Genomic DNA, 13,246 nt, shown 5'->3' with positions numbered 1-13,246 from the left:
GTACTGCTTTCTGAATTGTTCAGCACATTTTGTTTGTCTCAAGAGCTGCTCCTATTTTTCTTTACTTCCTTTTCTTCTAGTCTAGTTTCTTCTGTAACGTTGTTATAGTGCTTTTAAATGTTGAATAAGGGGCATTAAAGTAACATGTCACTCACTCTGTTAGTCATGTATTTGCAGTAAACTTGATCAAATGTTTCTGATTTCTTCCCTCAGAAAAGAAAGTTTCAGCTCAGTTTAAAAAATAAGAAAAAAGGCAAACAATCGAAACAGAAATCAGACACTGTGAGTATATTTGTTTTATATGCAGCCTTTTTATTGTGTTTTAAATAAAGTTTCCTCTTGATTGAGGCACAGTTGTAAAGCAGAGAGAGATAGTTTGTCTGATCACCCCACAGGAGGAGGTAACAGTCGCCTCAGACTCCACTGTAAATGAAAAATAACGACTCTCAAGCTGCTGAATCGGACACAACGCCGACACTCATCATCGCAGACTCGTGGGTCGTCTGCTGCAACTGTGGAAAGAGGCTGCCGAGAGGGCAGACGGTTTACCAGCCGAAGAGGTCTTTAGAGGTTTTCTGCTCAGCCTCCTGTCTCTCTGAGAGGCATCCACACATCAAAGAAGTCACCAAAACCTGCTACAACTGCCTCCAGTAAGTCCAGGATATTTTACTTTGTGCTTTCCTACGTCTGATGCCTGATTTGTTTGTATGAAAGAGCAGAGAGACTGAGTCCTTTGTGAATCAATGCAAAAGTTCAATGGTTATATCACAATTTTTTAAGTTAATAAATAGATTATCAACAGAAAAATAATCATCTAATTTGATAATTGATTAATTGCTTCAGTCATTTTTCAAGCAATGATTTACATTGTACAGTAAAATACTGCAACGTCTGCTCTTAAATTCAGGACACTGAGGTTAAGTGATTTTCACTTTTGGAGCTCTTAACCCACTTAACCCCAAAACAAGGTTACTGTCTTAACATCCCATCTTGATCTCATTCATCCTTATTTCCTCAGGGTGATAATGCGGCCTCACAACATGATCCTGGCTCCGGTGGACGACTCAGGAACCATGAAGGAGTTATGCAGTGAAACCTGCCTCTCCTCTGTCAAATCCAAGATCAACATGGCTGCCCCGAAACCCCCGCCGCTAGTGGGACCTCGTTCAGAGTGCAGGATGTGCGCCAGATTTTGTTATGTAAGGAAAAAAGAAACCACCTGTGCTTTTGATCTGTTACAGTGGGGTTTGTGCAGTGATCTGTTCATGTGATATTTAAAGGAAAAGACTTCCTCCTGCCTTACACTTTACAACTTCCTGACACTTAATTTCTCTGTGGCACTGTGTCTTTGTCGTCCTCAGTGCAAATTCAAGCTGACCCTGGACGGCACGCTCCACAGACTTTGCAGCGACACCTGCTTCATCAACTATCACGAAGCCAACAACCTGCCCGTGTTTCTCTGTGACGTCTGCAGCTCTGTCTGCCTCGACAAACGATTCACGCTGAAGATGGAGGACGGCAGTAAAACCATCTGCAGAGAGGAATGTCTCGTCAAGTTCAAAGAGGTGCAGAAATCGAACTTCAGAATATGTAAAAACTTCTTTTGGGATGTTCAGAAAGTGACATTTACATTTTTTTTTTTTTTTTTTTTTTTAAACTTTGCAGAAAGTAAAGACTCCTCATCTGTGCCCCATGTGCCAGACTTCCCATCAGATGTCAGACATGGTTGAAAGTAAAAACGAAGAGGGCAGGTTGGACTTCTTCTGCAGCAACAGATGTATGATGGTCCACAAGGCTCAGTCTCTCACGGTGACAGGTATCGTACAGCTGGAGTTTGAACGGTCACCTTTCTCTCACTGCCTTCATTAGCACTGCTGAGGTATGGTTGCACTGAATCGTAGAATATCTAGTTCTGACTGCAGTTTACAAACATGAGGCTGCTTCTTCACCTAAAACCAGAAATGTTTCTTCTCCTTATGTTCCTGTCTCCTCATTGAGTTAGAGTTTATCCCTGATTTTATGTTTGACCTGAAAGTGTGTCTTCAGCAAAGGAAGTTCTCCTTCTTTCAGATCATGTTTTTTAAAAATCCATGACATGACTTTTTACCTTGTCTTTATAGAGAGGAACAGCCCTTTACATGAGGAGTGTGATATTAAAGATGTGAAGCCGGCGCTGCCAAATCTGGACTGTGTGAGTAATATTGTAAAACACTGATTTAAGGTTTTGACTTCCTCATTTCTGGTATGAGCAGCCACAGCATGAATATAGTCTCTACAGCAAAGTATTTCCTCTCTAGGTGGTTGTGAGGATTAGAATATATCACATAGACATCACATATCCATCTCTTTCTTTATCCTCCATCAAGATAAAAGAAGAGCCCATCGATGAGGAGTACAACCAGAACCTCCCACCCTCCGTATCCACAGAAAACATCAAGGATGAGCCGAATGTTGCAAAGGTAGGACACACGTCAAAGCTCATAAGAAGCACATGATTTCGAAGGAAGCGGCATGTCTCACAGTTTTGTTTTCGACAGGAGGACCTGAAGATTGGTTCTGTCTTTTCTTTGACTGGAGACTCTACGTCGGCCGCTCCCACCCTCGCCCACATGGATCTGCCTGCCTCCTGCTCCAACTGCAAAACGGTCCTGATGGACGGAGAAACTGTTTACCAGAGGAAAGGCCACGCCGATATCTTCTGCGCCACTTCCTGCCTTTTAAAATTTTACCAAATCAAACCAGTTAAGAAGACCTGCCAGTTCTGTCTTCAGTGAGTCTTCATATCATCCTTTCTGCTTTAGTCTGGAAAACGATTTCAAGGAGTTCTTTGTTAACACATATTTTAAAACAACACATACTAAACACGTATATTTTAACTCATCCCATCTTCCCTCCAGGGTGTTAACACAGTCTCAGGACGTCCTCCAGGCTCCGGTGGATACTGAAGGGACAATGAAGGACTTCTGCAGCCAGACCTGCCTGTCCTCCTTCAACTACAAGAAAATCAAGTCCACCAAAATACCTGTTGTGCCACTTGCATCCCATTCACAGTGCAGCATGTGCAACAGATATTGCATTGTAAGAGAAAAGACAACAGAATTTAAAAACTAACAGTAACTGTGACTGTAACTGTATGGTAACAACCATGTTATTATAGTAAAAACATTTTTTTTCATTTCAACTCACTGTTGTTTTTCATCCAGGTTTAAAGGAGGATAAACTACGGTTGACACGCTGTCCTTTGTTTCTCCTGCAGAGCAAACATGAGATCATACAGCAGGGCGTCGTCCACAAGGTCTGCAGTGACCCCTGTTTTCTCCGTTTCTGCAACATGAACAAGTTGCCCATCTGTGAAAACTGTCACTCCCGCTGCAGCACACAGCTCATGCTCAAGATGGAAGACGGCAACAAAAAACTATGCAGTGCAGAGTGTTTGGCCCAGTTCAAAAAGGTAAGAAAATATATAGTTATGCTGGAAGCGACGTCTGGTTTAGTTCTTTGTTTGTGTTTTATGGTGAGGAAACAGAATTATTCAAGTATAAACTGTATGATAAAACAGGATAAAATAAAACCTTTAAGGTTATATAGCTAAAAACAAAATGTTGTATCAATAAAAAAGGGAAAAAGCTTTGTAAAAACATTCATATTGTTGTCTATAAGTTGCTCTAGATGAGGTGACCACCCATGCTCTGAGTTGCACCAAGTTGATGATGAGGAATTAATCTCTCTTTGCTTTTTAATACTTGGCAGAAAATCCAGACGCCGCAGCCGTGTGCCATGTGCCGCACGTCTAACCTGATGTCAGACATGGTTGAAAACAAAAACAGTGAAGACATGGTGGAGCTCTTCTGTACCAGCAGCTGTGTGATGGCATCAAAGATCCAGGCGGTCAGTGCGTCAGGTACTGGACGATTGTTTTGTCAAGACGGCTGCTGTTTGTCTTTCTCCTTTATTCTTAGTGAACCAAGTGATTCTGTCATGTGTCATCGAGACAAGAGCTGGAATCAGACTGCATGATTTAGTGCCATTATTTTTTGACAACACTACTAGTTTCACCCTGACCACGCTAGACAGGACCGTAAAAGAAAATTCTGACCTGCTAGACTTTGGTCGTTCTGTCCTGGACGCCACATCAGATGTTCTTTGTCACACCACACGTCCTGTTCGCTGTTCCTGATGTTCATATTCAGGAAGTTTTTCCATTACAAACCTCTGCGTCTCCACAGGTATTCCACTGAACTGTGACAACTGTGCAAAGACCACAGTGCCAGCCTGCCACCTCGCCATGTCAGATGCCTCCATCAGAAACTTCTGCACTCTAACCTGTGCCATGGCTTTCAAGGTAACAACCTATAGACTATACAGAGAGTTTCATAGTCTCTTCTGTTACAGTTTAAAACATTTTCCATGTTTTTTTAAATCTTCACTGTATCACAGGAGTCCCAGAAAGACCTGACCGCTGCCACTAACCCGACAGGAGCTCCTGACCAAACCCAGAGTGATTTCCTCAAACCACCAGAGAAACTGCCATGTGCCCAGTGTCGACGCATTATAAAAACTACACCCAAAGTCATCCAGAAAAAGGTGTGTTGGCTCTGTTCTTTAAAATAGGTAACTCCAGTTAACTCAGGCTTATAGTTTAAAAACTGTAACATACACAGTGACGATATGTTTGTTAAAATACTGTGTGTGTGTGTGTGTGTGTGTTGGACGTAGAGCAAAATGAATTTCGTGTGCAGCCTGGCCTGTTCTCAAGAGTTTAAGAGGGTCAACAACATCATGGGCAAGTGTGAATACTGTAAGAATGAACGGATCATCAGAGACGCCAAGAGGGTCGACAACAAAGACTGCTACTTCTGCAGTGACGGTACAGAGAGCAAACAGATGAAGATGTGTAATGAAAGATTGTAAAAATACAACAAAGAAATTAAATCAAGACTCTTCTTTGTTTCCTCCCAGGCTGCAAGATGCTCTTTCGTCACGATCTGGAGAGGGAGTGGGGCAAACACTGTCGCTCGTGTGTGTACTGCCAGTCCATCTCCAGGACGGTGGTGACGGCAAAGTATGAAGGCAAGGATGAGGAGTTCTGCTCTGAAGACTGCAGCTCGAAATACAACATGCTCTTCTGCCGGGTAAGTAGAGCAGGATGTTCCACCTCCAAGTCTGTCTGAATTTTAAATGTTTTTTCTGCAGTGACTACATTTTTTCCTCTCTGCTTTCTCTCAGGTTGCAAACTGCGACACCTGCGGTCGTAACGGGAAACTGAGGCAGAGTCTTCCCATGCTGGGGGAGGTCAAACACTTCTGTGACCTGAAATGTCTTTTACACTTCTGCAATAAAAAGGTCCAGATGGTCAACACAGGTATGTTCGATATGTTTTTTCAGGTGGTTGATTTGATTTAGGAAGGGCTTGATTTGATATGCAGCAGAGTTTTCTGTCAGCAGAGCATTTCAAACATCATGTTCATTTAATTGCAGGAAGCCAAACTCGTCTTTGCGATTAATGTTTGATTACTTGCGGCTCTAATCAGGTTGTTAACTGTTTAACTAACAGCACCTGCTGACTCCTCTTTGTTTCTTATCCACAGTCTCTTCACCTCCCCGAGCCTCAAGTACAGCAGCTTCAGGCAAAACAGAGTCCTCCCCTGTCATTGCTAACGTTATCTCACTTGCTAGTGCTCTGGCTCAGCAGCGCATCGCCCCTTCCAGCACTACACAACATGGTATATACACAAACACACACACACACACACGCATATCTAAACACAAAAGACCAGTGGACTCGAGATTTCATTCGTTTTTTTCTGACTCATGATCTGTCATATCTCCACAGCCTCCGTCATGTCTGACATTCAAACTAAGGTCATTGGACATGTAAGTTCACTCCAGTGCAGTTATCATCAGAGTCCTCCTGTTGACGAGTTGTATTTAAAACAAGCCAAGTTATAATGATAACAGCTGCATGAGAGACACATTCTCACTCCTCGTTATGTGTCTGTTCCTCAGGCCAGTATTCAAACAGACCACAAGGAACTGAAGAACAAGTCCATGCTCTGCACACCTCTGGTCCACAACAAAGGAGTCTCCTGTACGACACAGACTGTCGACACTGGAGCACAAACAGGTAAAATTCACTTTAAATCTATCTGTTAGGCTGACACGCACGACTTTGCTCATGATGAAATATGCTAAATATACAAAAACTCTCATGTTATTTCATACTGTTCATACTGAGCTTTGAGGTTGTTTGTGTTTTCTCTCTCTTTGTCGTGTGAAGACACCTTTGTCCCCAAAGTCATAACGCTGCCTATCCCAGTGCCGGTGTATGTTCCTCTGCCTATGAACATGTACAGCCAGTACACACCACAACCTGTGAACCTGCCGTTACCGGTACGAAAAACACCTCTCGAGAACCTTGTTTCATCCTTTTAGTTTAACCAGAAACATCGCTATATTTTAATACCAGACTCCATTGACAAAAACAGTAATTTTACTGAGCAGAACACAGGAGCTGCTGAAATACCGCAGCCTTGAACAGTTAATTTGTTTGTGGTGGTGTGCGACTTTCGGTGATGGAGGAAGTTTTCAGATCCGTAAAAGTGCCACACAATAACACAAACAAACGACAAGTGGTTGAGGCAGGTCCAGCAGCTCCCAGTTTTCTGGATGCTAAAATTCCTGTTTTTATCTGTGGAGTCTGGTTCCTTTAACAGAAGTTCTCTGCTCTTGTCTTCATCTGTTGAAAACTCTTCATTCAGCTGCTTCACAGACTTACAGCAGTAAGACCACATCATCCACACTTTCTCCTCCCTCCCTATGTTTTCCATCATTCCATATTGTCAAAGACCCAGTTAGTGTTAATCATGAGTATATTAATTCAGTATTGAGCACAGCCTCTAGGTGTCACCAAATCTGTTTCCCAAACTCTGCCTTTCACAGCTGCCTGTGCCCATGTTCCTCCCTGTGAGGTTGGACAGCCCTGAGCCAACAGTGAAAGATGTGGAAGAGAGGATCCAACCAGAACCCACCGAGGAAAATCTCATCTCAAAGTCTGAGCTGGAGACCAGGCAGGATGACAGGAACGAGAGAGAGGACGGGCAGAAGTCCAGAGAGGTGACACAAGACGAAGAAAGACAAGAAACTCAAGCTCTTAAAGGTAAGAAATTAGTTTAATTATCTGATGATCCAGTTTGTTCTGATGTAGATTTTAGCTCATAAATATGGATGACTGATTGTAACTTGGTCTTCGGGGGGAACATGAACATCCAAACTCTCTGTGCATGATTTAACCTTCAGACCTCACCAGTAGCTGCACACACGACTTGGATAAAGAGGACCTGGGTAGTTTCAGCAGCAAGGAGGACTCCTTCACTGATGCCAGCCTCGGGTCACCCAGTCGACCTCACAGTCCAGCTCCTCCTCCTGCTCTGCAGATGAAAGACGAGCCCCGGAGCTCGTTGAACCCTGCACCTGCACAGACTCTGGGCAAAGTCCACAACAAGAATAAGGTATTAAATCACCTGTGAGAGCGGTTTACAGGCTGTGGTCTCATCTTTCTTTCTGTGGTGTCAGCTTTGTTCCTTTTCTCTGTCCAAGGACTCGAAGGTGCAACAGATGTCTAAGGCATCAAGGGAGGAGACATCTCAGGGAAACGTCTCTAAGGTCATGTCCAGGAAGCACCACAAACTGAAGAGTCAGTGTGGGATTGATGCCTGGAAGAGATGGATTCAGTGGAGGGAATCACAAACCAACCTGGACCCTGTTTCTTGTATGTTATGTTCTGTCTTTCTTCCTTCATTTTTACAACTTTCAGTAAACTCAGGATTTTGGTCTTTGAAGCAAACCTAATAATTTCACGTACGTAACTTTGTCCTTTCTACTTTCATCTGTTAGCACGTGCTGTGAGGTTAAAGGAGGACATCCTTCGCTGCTCTGCAGCTGAACTGAGCGACAGCCTCTGCCGCTTCATCAATGAGGTGAAACAGCCTGATGGAGAGTCGTACTCCCCTGACAGCCTGTTCTACCTGTGCCTCAGCATACAACAGGTAGGATGAACAACACAGTAAAGAAACATATGATGCTATCTCACTAAGCTAACTTGCTATGTCAGAGTGAGACGTCTCTGTATTTGTTAATTTGTTCTAGCAAATAAAAACCCAGTCATTTCTGTGCTTCAGTATATCTTAAACATTGTATAATTATTGCAATAATAAATAATCATTGTCACTCACTACTTACTGATTTTAGTCAAACCTTTCAGCATCTCTCAGCTGAAAACTTTTCACTCACCACTTTAATGTTTAAAGGTGTTAAACGTAAGTTTCTGCTTCCACTGCGCTAACAGCTGTTTATTGACAAATTAGAATACATCCTCTCATGTTGGACTGAGAGCAGACTGGACCCTACAGGGACGTACGAGTTGGGGATGGGGCTAGCTAGTTAGCGTGCTAACTTCAGTATAAGAAAAGAAGTTAAAGAAATACAAACAAAACAGTCACCACCGGAAGAGCTGTGTGTGAGTAAAGGAAGTAAGTTTGATGCTAAACTTGCAACATTTCTTCCAGACTGGTTAGTAAACAGCCGTTAATGCTAACGTTACCTATGTAGCGATAGCAAAAACTTACATATAGCTCCTTTAATTCTCCACCTTTGTAAACTACAGATTTCAGACATCAGTGTGTGTATACTGTTTGCCTGACTGATCTGTTTTTTGCTGTTTCTCTGTAGTTTCTGTTTGAAAACGGTCGTATGGAGAACATATTCAGTGATCTGATCTACAACAAGTTCTCAACTGAGTTCACCAACATACTGAGAGGTTTCAAACCATCAATCACAGCCAGCGGTGAGTTATCATCCAAGTCTTTGTCTTTTTTTCTGTCTCTAATCGACTCATATTGATCAGATTTATATCCAGTCTCCGTTCTCCTCGGCAGGTTACGTCCAGTCCCGTGTGGAGGAGGAGTTTCTTTGGGACTGTAAACAGTTGGGGGCATACTCCCCCATCGTCCTCCTCAACACTTTGCTCTTTTTCTGCTGCAAGTACTTTGGCTTCACCTCGGTGGAGCAGCACCGCCAGCTGTCCTTCGCCCACGTCAGGCGCTGCACCAAAACCAACCCGAACAACACCATGACCACCTTCCTGCGCTTCTACCCGCCCATATCCATAGACGAAGCAGAGCCAGGTACCAATCTGTCTGAAGGTCGAAATCCATCTTAACACCTATAGTAACACACAAGAATAAGAGTTGTTGAGGGATGTGGTGTGTATGTGTGTGTTCTCCAGACACAGATGGAGTCCCAGCTAAGAAACGTAAGAAAAATGAGAGTGAAGAGGATTTTCTGGAGATGATGGAGAACACGGAGAACCCTCTACGCTGCCCGGTCAGACTCTACGAGTTCTACCTCTCCAAGTGGTGAGTGACTGACTCCCACTGTTTTATGGTTTTATGAATTTGTATTTCAGCTGTTTGCTCTTGTCTCTTCGTCTACAGTGTTTCATAAAGCCCACTAACATCTGGCTCTCTCCTGTATCAACACAGACAGTTCAGGACGCGATGATGTGTGCTGCATGGTTATTTATTCGACAAGAATTCAAAACCGCTCCTGAGCACCTGTCTAGACAAAATGACCATCTCAAATTTAAATGTTTGTTCTCCTTCCATTCAGCTCGGAGTCGGTGAGGCAGCGCCGTGACTTGTTTTACCTCCGCCCAGAGCACCGCTGCGTTCCCAGCAGCCCTCTGTGGTTCTCCTCCACCCTCTTGGATGACAGCACCTTGGAGGCCATGCTCGTACGAACCCTCACTGTCCGAGAGTTGCAGGGGAAAGATAGAGGAGCTGTGAACTGACAGACAGTGGAGGACCCCAACATGTACATCTGATGAGGTGGAGTTGATGTAGGCAGCTAAATGACTTTTTTTGTTTTTGGAAGGACTGTGTTTTCAGTTAGACACTGTGTTTTCAGTTAGACACTGAGTTGAGTTTATAAGTTTGTAAATTATGTAAAAACTTAGGAGAAACACATTCCATCAATCAGAAATTACTTGTATCAAACAAACACCTAAAATTTGTTGGACTGCAGAGAGGAGACCTCTTTCATCACGTTATCAGCAGGTTTGGATGCAGTCAAGAGGAAGTAAATTTTTTTTCCACACACTGAAGGTTCGCATCCATGTTTTACAATTTCTTCAAACTCTTCAACCCAGATTCATTTAATAAACTGATGTTTTTCAGTATTTACAACCAACCATGATTTCAAACCATTTTGGATTTCCCTTTATTGACTTAGATGTAACTAACAGTCAGACTTGATAGATTTTCATCTGCTGTTTAGCTCTTTACCAACATAAAGCTGCTATAACCAGTGTTTTTAATAACAATATATCAAATAACTGTGTTAAGATTGAGGTTAGAATACACCCGCTACTTCTTCAGAGCAGTCTGGACGCTACAGTGAGTTGCTTTCGGAAAGTGATGAGACAGACCGAGCCACCGTATCCTGGTTAGCGCGCTAATATCAGTAAAAGAAAATTAGTGATAGAAAGGAAGCAGAAGACTGGCATTACTTTCCACCACTGGAGACCGCTCTTGGCAAGTAAAGGAATGAAGTTTGATGCTGAACTCACATCATTTCTTCAGCACTGGTAAGTAAACAGTAAGTAAACACTTTAACTGTAGCTATGTAGCAATAGCAAAAATTTACATACAGCACCTTTAAACCTACAGCTTCTGTAGGTCTGAAAGGCTGTAAAATATTTATCTTTTTTCTTATTAATGTAGAATTCTGTCAGTTGCAACAGATAATACAGCATTACATTTTACAAACTCTGTCTTATCTTGAGATAAGATTTCAGTTTAAATATGTGAATACATCTTGTAAATAGTAACTGAATTGATTTATACACAATAAATGTATAAATTGACACTTTAAAGGTTTAACAGTCCCGGTTTCATAAAATAACTTTAATAACTTCCGTGATTATAGCACAAAGGAAGAAAATCAGTTACGAGCCGGCTGGTTGTAAAGGAGCTTTAATAAACTGCATTTTAAAGTTTGCAAGGCTTTAAATTGTTTTTGACATTAGCTTATGAAAAATAGCAGTGCTCTATGCTCTTAATCTTTTACTAAGATTGTAGCAGTGAATAGGCTGAAAATTTAAGCTCAGCTGGATTTGAGATACATGGACAATTATCCCCAAAGTCCAGCTCGTTTCTCACAAATACGTCTGTGAGGCGTTTCGCAGGATTGATCATACCAGCACAGGAGGTCTGACGCTCCTTCTTTCTCTCCCATCCTCACACAGTCCTCTCCATCAGTACCATTTCCTTTCCAGTCATCTGGTTCCCCTTTCCTCCAAAAACGCAGACTAAGAGATGAAAAACAGAAAGAAGTGGATCAGTAAAAACTTATAGCTTAACTTTGAACAGGAAATGGACAAGATCAAACCTTGTGTTCAGTGGTGAGTCGTCCACACCATTCACCCTCTGTCTTTGAGTCTGTCAGTCCGATCCAGAACTTGTCATCAGGATTATCCATTTTTTCTCTCAGTCCATACTCCAGGAATTTCTGAAGAGGAAAATATTGAATTATATATATATATTGATTTATATAAATATAGATTTACTCTGTGAGACTTTTCTGTGCTGAGATGATGAAACATAAGGATGTGATAAAATGTAAGAATATGAATCTGCAGTAGTTTTTTATACCTGCTCCTCTCTGCTGTCTATCTTAACCAGGTCTCCAACTTGTTGGCATAAATGTCTGCTGATTTCCCAGGATGCAATACCAGTGGAGAAAAAATAACACTGTCCTCCATGTTGCTCCCAGCCTGTTTCACATGTCACATATGGCTCATCTTTGAAGAGATCACAACAAAGAAATCACATGTGATTTGGAAGCAACAGGAAGTTAAAAGGTAAAGAGTTTGAATCTGAGAGAAGCTGAGACAATCAGAGACTGTTTTCTCTTTCACAGGTAAGAAGAGTAAAACATGACAAGAAAAATCAGTAACTTACTTATTTTTGCTTCAGGAGGTGTTGGGGCCGGGGTTATTTTTCCCAGCAGCAGCTCAGGTGCTCAGCTGTTCACACTGCAGACCTGTTCAGAAGTACTTCAGCTTCTGACCAGCTGGGAGTGATAGTGAGTGCACTGTTCTCACTGCGAAAATGAATCCCAATAACACACAGCCGGTGTGTCATTCAATCAGACAGAAACTGAACTTCTCAGGAGAGCAGCCTTTCAGAAGGTGAGTGTTCTGCAACTCCAATTAATGTGGTTATGAGGCTACCAGCAACAGACTCAGTTCAACAACTTGGAAAAGTAGCTCAAACCAAAGCCACAGTAGTGAATCTGTGAAGTGAGAAGATGAAAAGGGACAGATTCTCTGATGACAGCAGATGATATAACATCTCCCACGTCATCTGGGGTCACAAGTGACATTGTTGGTATAAAATACTCAACCTGTGCATGTGCACAAGGGAAGATCCAGTGCTTAAAGCACTGCCTCTGGCAGTCAGGAGGGATGAAATAGAACTCCCACCTCTTCACCCACTTATACCTTCACCTTCCTTTGGTCGTGTTATTCTACATCTTACCCACTTCCCTTTCCACCCTCCCTCTCCTGTATCTTCCCTCCTTCACCTTTTCATCCTTTCTTGACATCCCACCATCTCATCCACATGTCCTCTCTTTCTCTTTTTGTTCTTTACATTTCCATCCTTTTATCCTTTATGGCTATTTCCCATCCTTCTTCATCTTCCTTCCTTCCATCCACCTCTCCTGTACTTCATCATTCCTCCTCCTCCATCCTCAACCTCTCCTCTTTTTCATCTTTTCTTTACATCCCCACTCTTCCAATCCTTCCTTTTCCTTGAAGCCGCATGTGCGCACACATGCATGCACACATACATGCACACACACACATTCTTCATGGGCAGCACGGTGGCTCTGTGTTTAGCACTGTGGCCCCACAGAAAAAAGATGTTGACATCTTCTCGATTCTTCTTTCTGTGTGGAGTTTACATGTTCTCCTCGTGTTTGCGTGGGTTTTCTCCGCGACCTCCGGTTTCCTCCCACACTCCAAAAACATGAAATTCAGGTGAAATGAATTCAAATAAAATTCAATAAAAAATAGAATCAACTTGTTTGTCTTTGTGTCTGAAGATACAGCCAATTATACCACACCCTTGGTTTGATGGTTGGTTGGTTTGTTGTCTGTGTCAAATTTCCACACAACACACTGTAT

General features: G+C 42.5%; 1 protein-coding gene across 2 annotated transcripts; it reads left to right on the top strand.

Moving 5' to 3' along the window:
• Positions 1 to 433: 433 nt before the first annotated feature.
• On the top strand, positions 434 to 13,137 carry LOC108896399 (uncharacterized; the record flags this gene model as incomplete). Of its 2 annotated transcripts, XM_051068322.1 has the most annotated exon segments (29): positions 434 to 650; positions 1,019 to 1,199; positions 1,362 to 1,565; positions 1,666 to 1,816; positions 2,121 to 2,191; positions 2,367 to 2,459; positions 2,538 to 2,770; positions 2,898 to 3,078; positions 3,257 to 3,451; positions 3,751 to 3,901; positions 4,227 to 4,342; positions 4,438 to 4,584; positions 4,717 to 4,867; positions 4,960 to 5,132; positions 5,227 to 5,362; positions 5,589 to 5,723; positions 5,834 to 5,874; positions 6,007 to 6,124; positions 6,278 to 6,390; positions 6,940 to 7,156; positions 7,297 to 7,508; positions 7,597 to 7,768; positions 7,894 to 8,045; positions 8,728 to 8,842; positions 8,934 to 9,182; positions 9,284 to 9,413; positions 9,667 to 11,458; positions 11,739 to 11,917; positions 12,033 to 13,137. In XM_051068322.1, coding segments are annotated over 27 exon segments (4,235 nt in total), but the record flags the coding sequence as incomplete, so codon positions are not given.
• Positions 13,138 to 13,246: the final 109 nt, after the last annotated feature.

Source organism: Lates calcarifer, unplaced genomic scaffold (genome assembly GCF_001640805.2).
Source record: "Lates calcarifer isolate ASB-BC8 unplaced genomic scaffold, TLL_Latcal_v3 _unitig_4112_quiver_405, whole genome shotgun sequence".
Classification (NCBI taxonomy): Eukaryota; Metazoa; Chordata; class Actinopteri; family Centropomidae; genus Lates; species Lates calcarifer.
The sequence above is the reverse complement of the archived record's forward strand: the minus strand, read 5'-3'. Positions and strand labels throughout refer to the sequence as shown.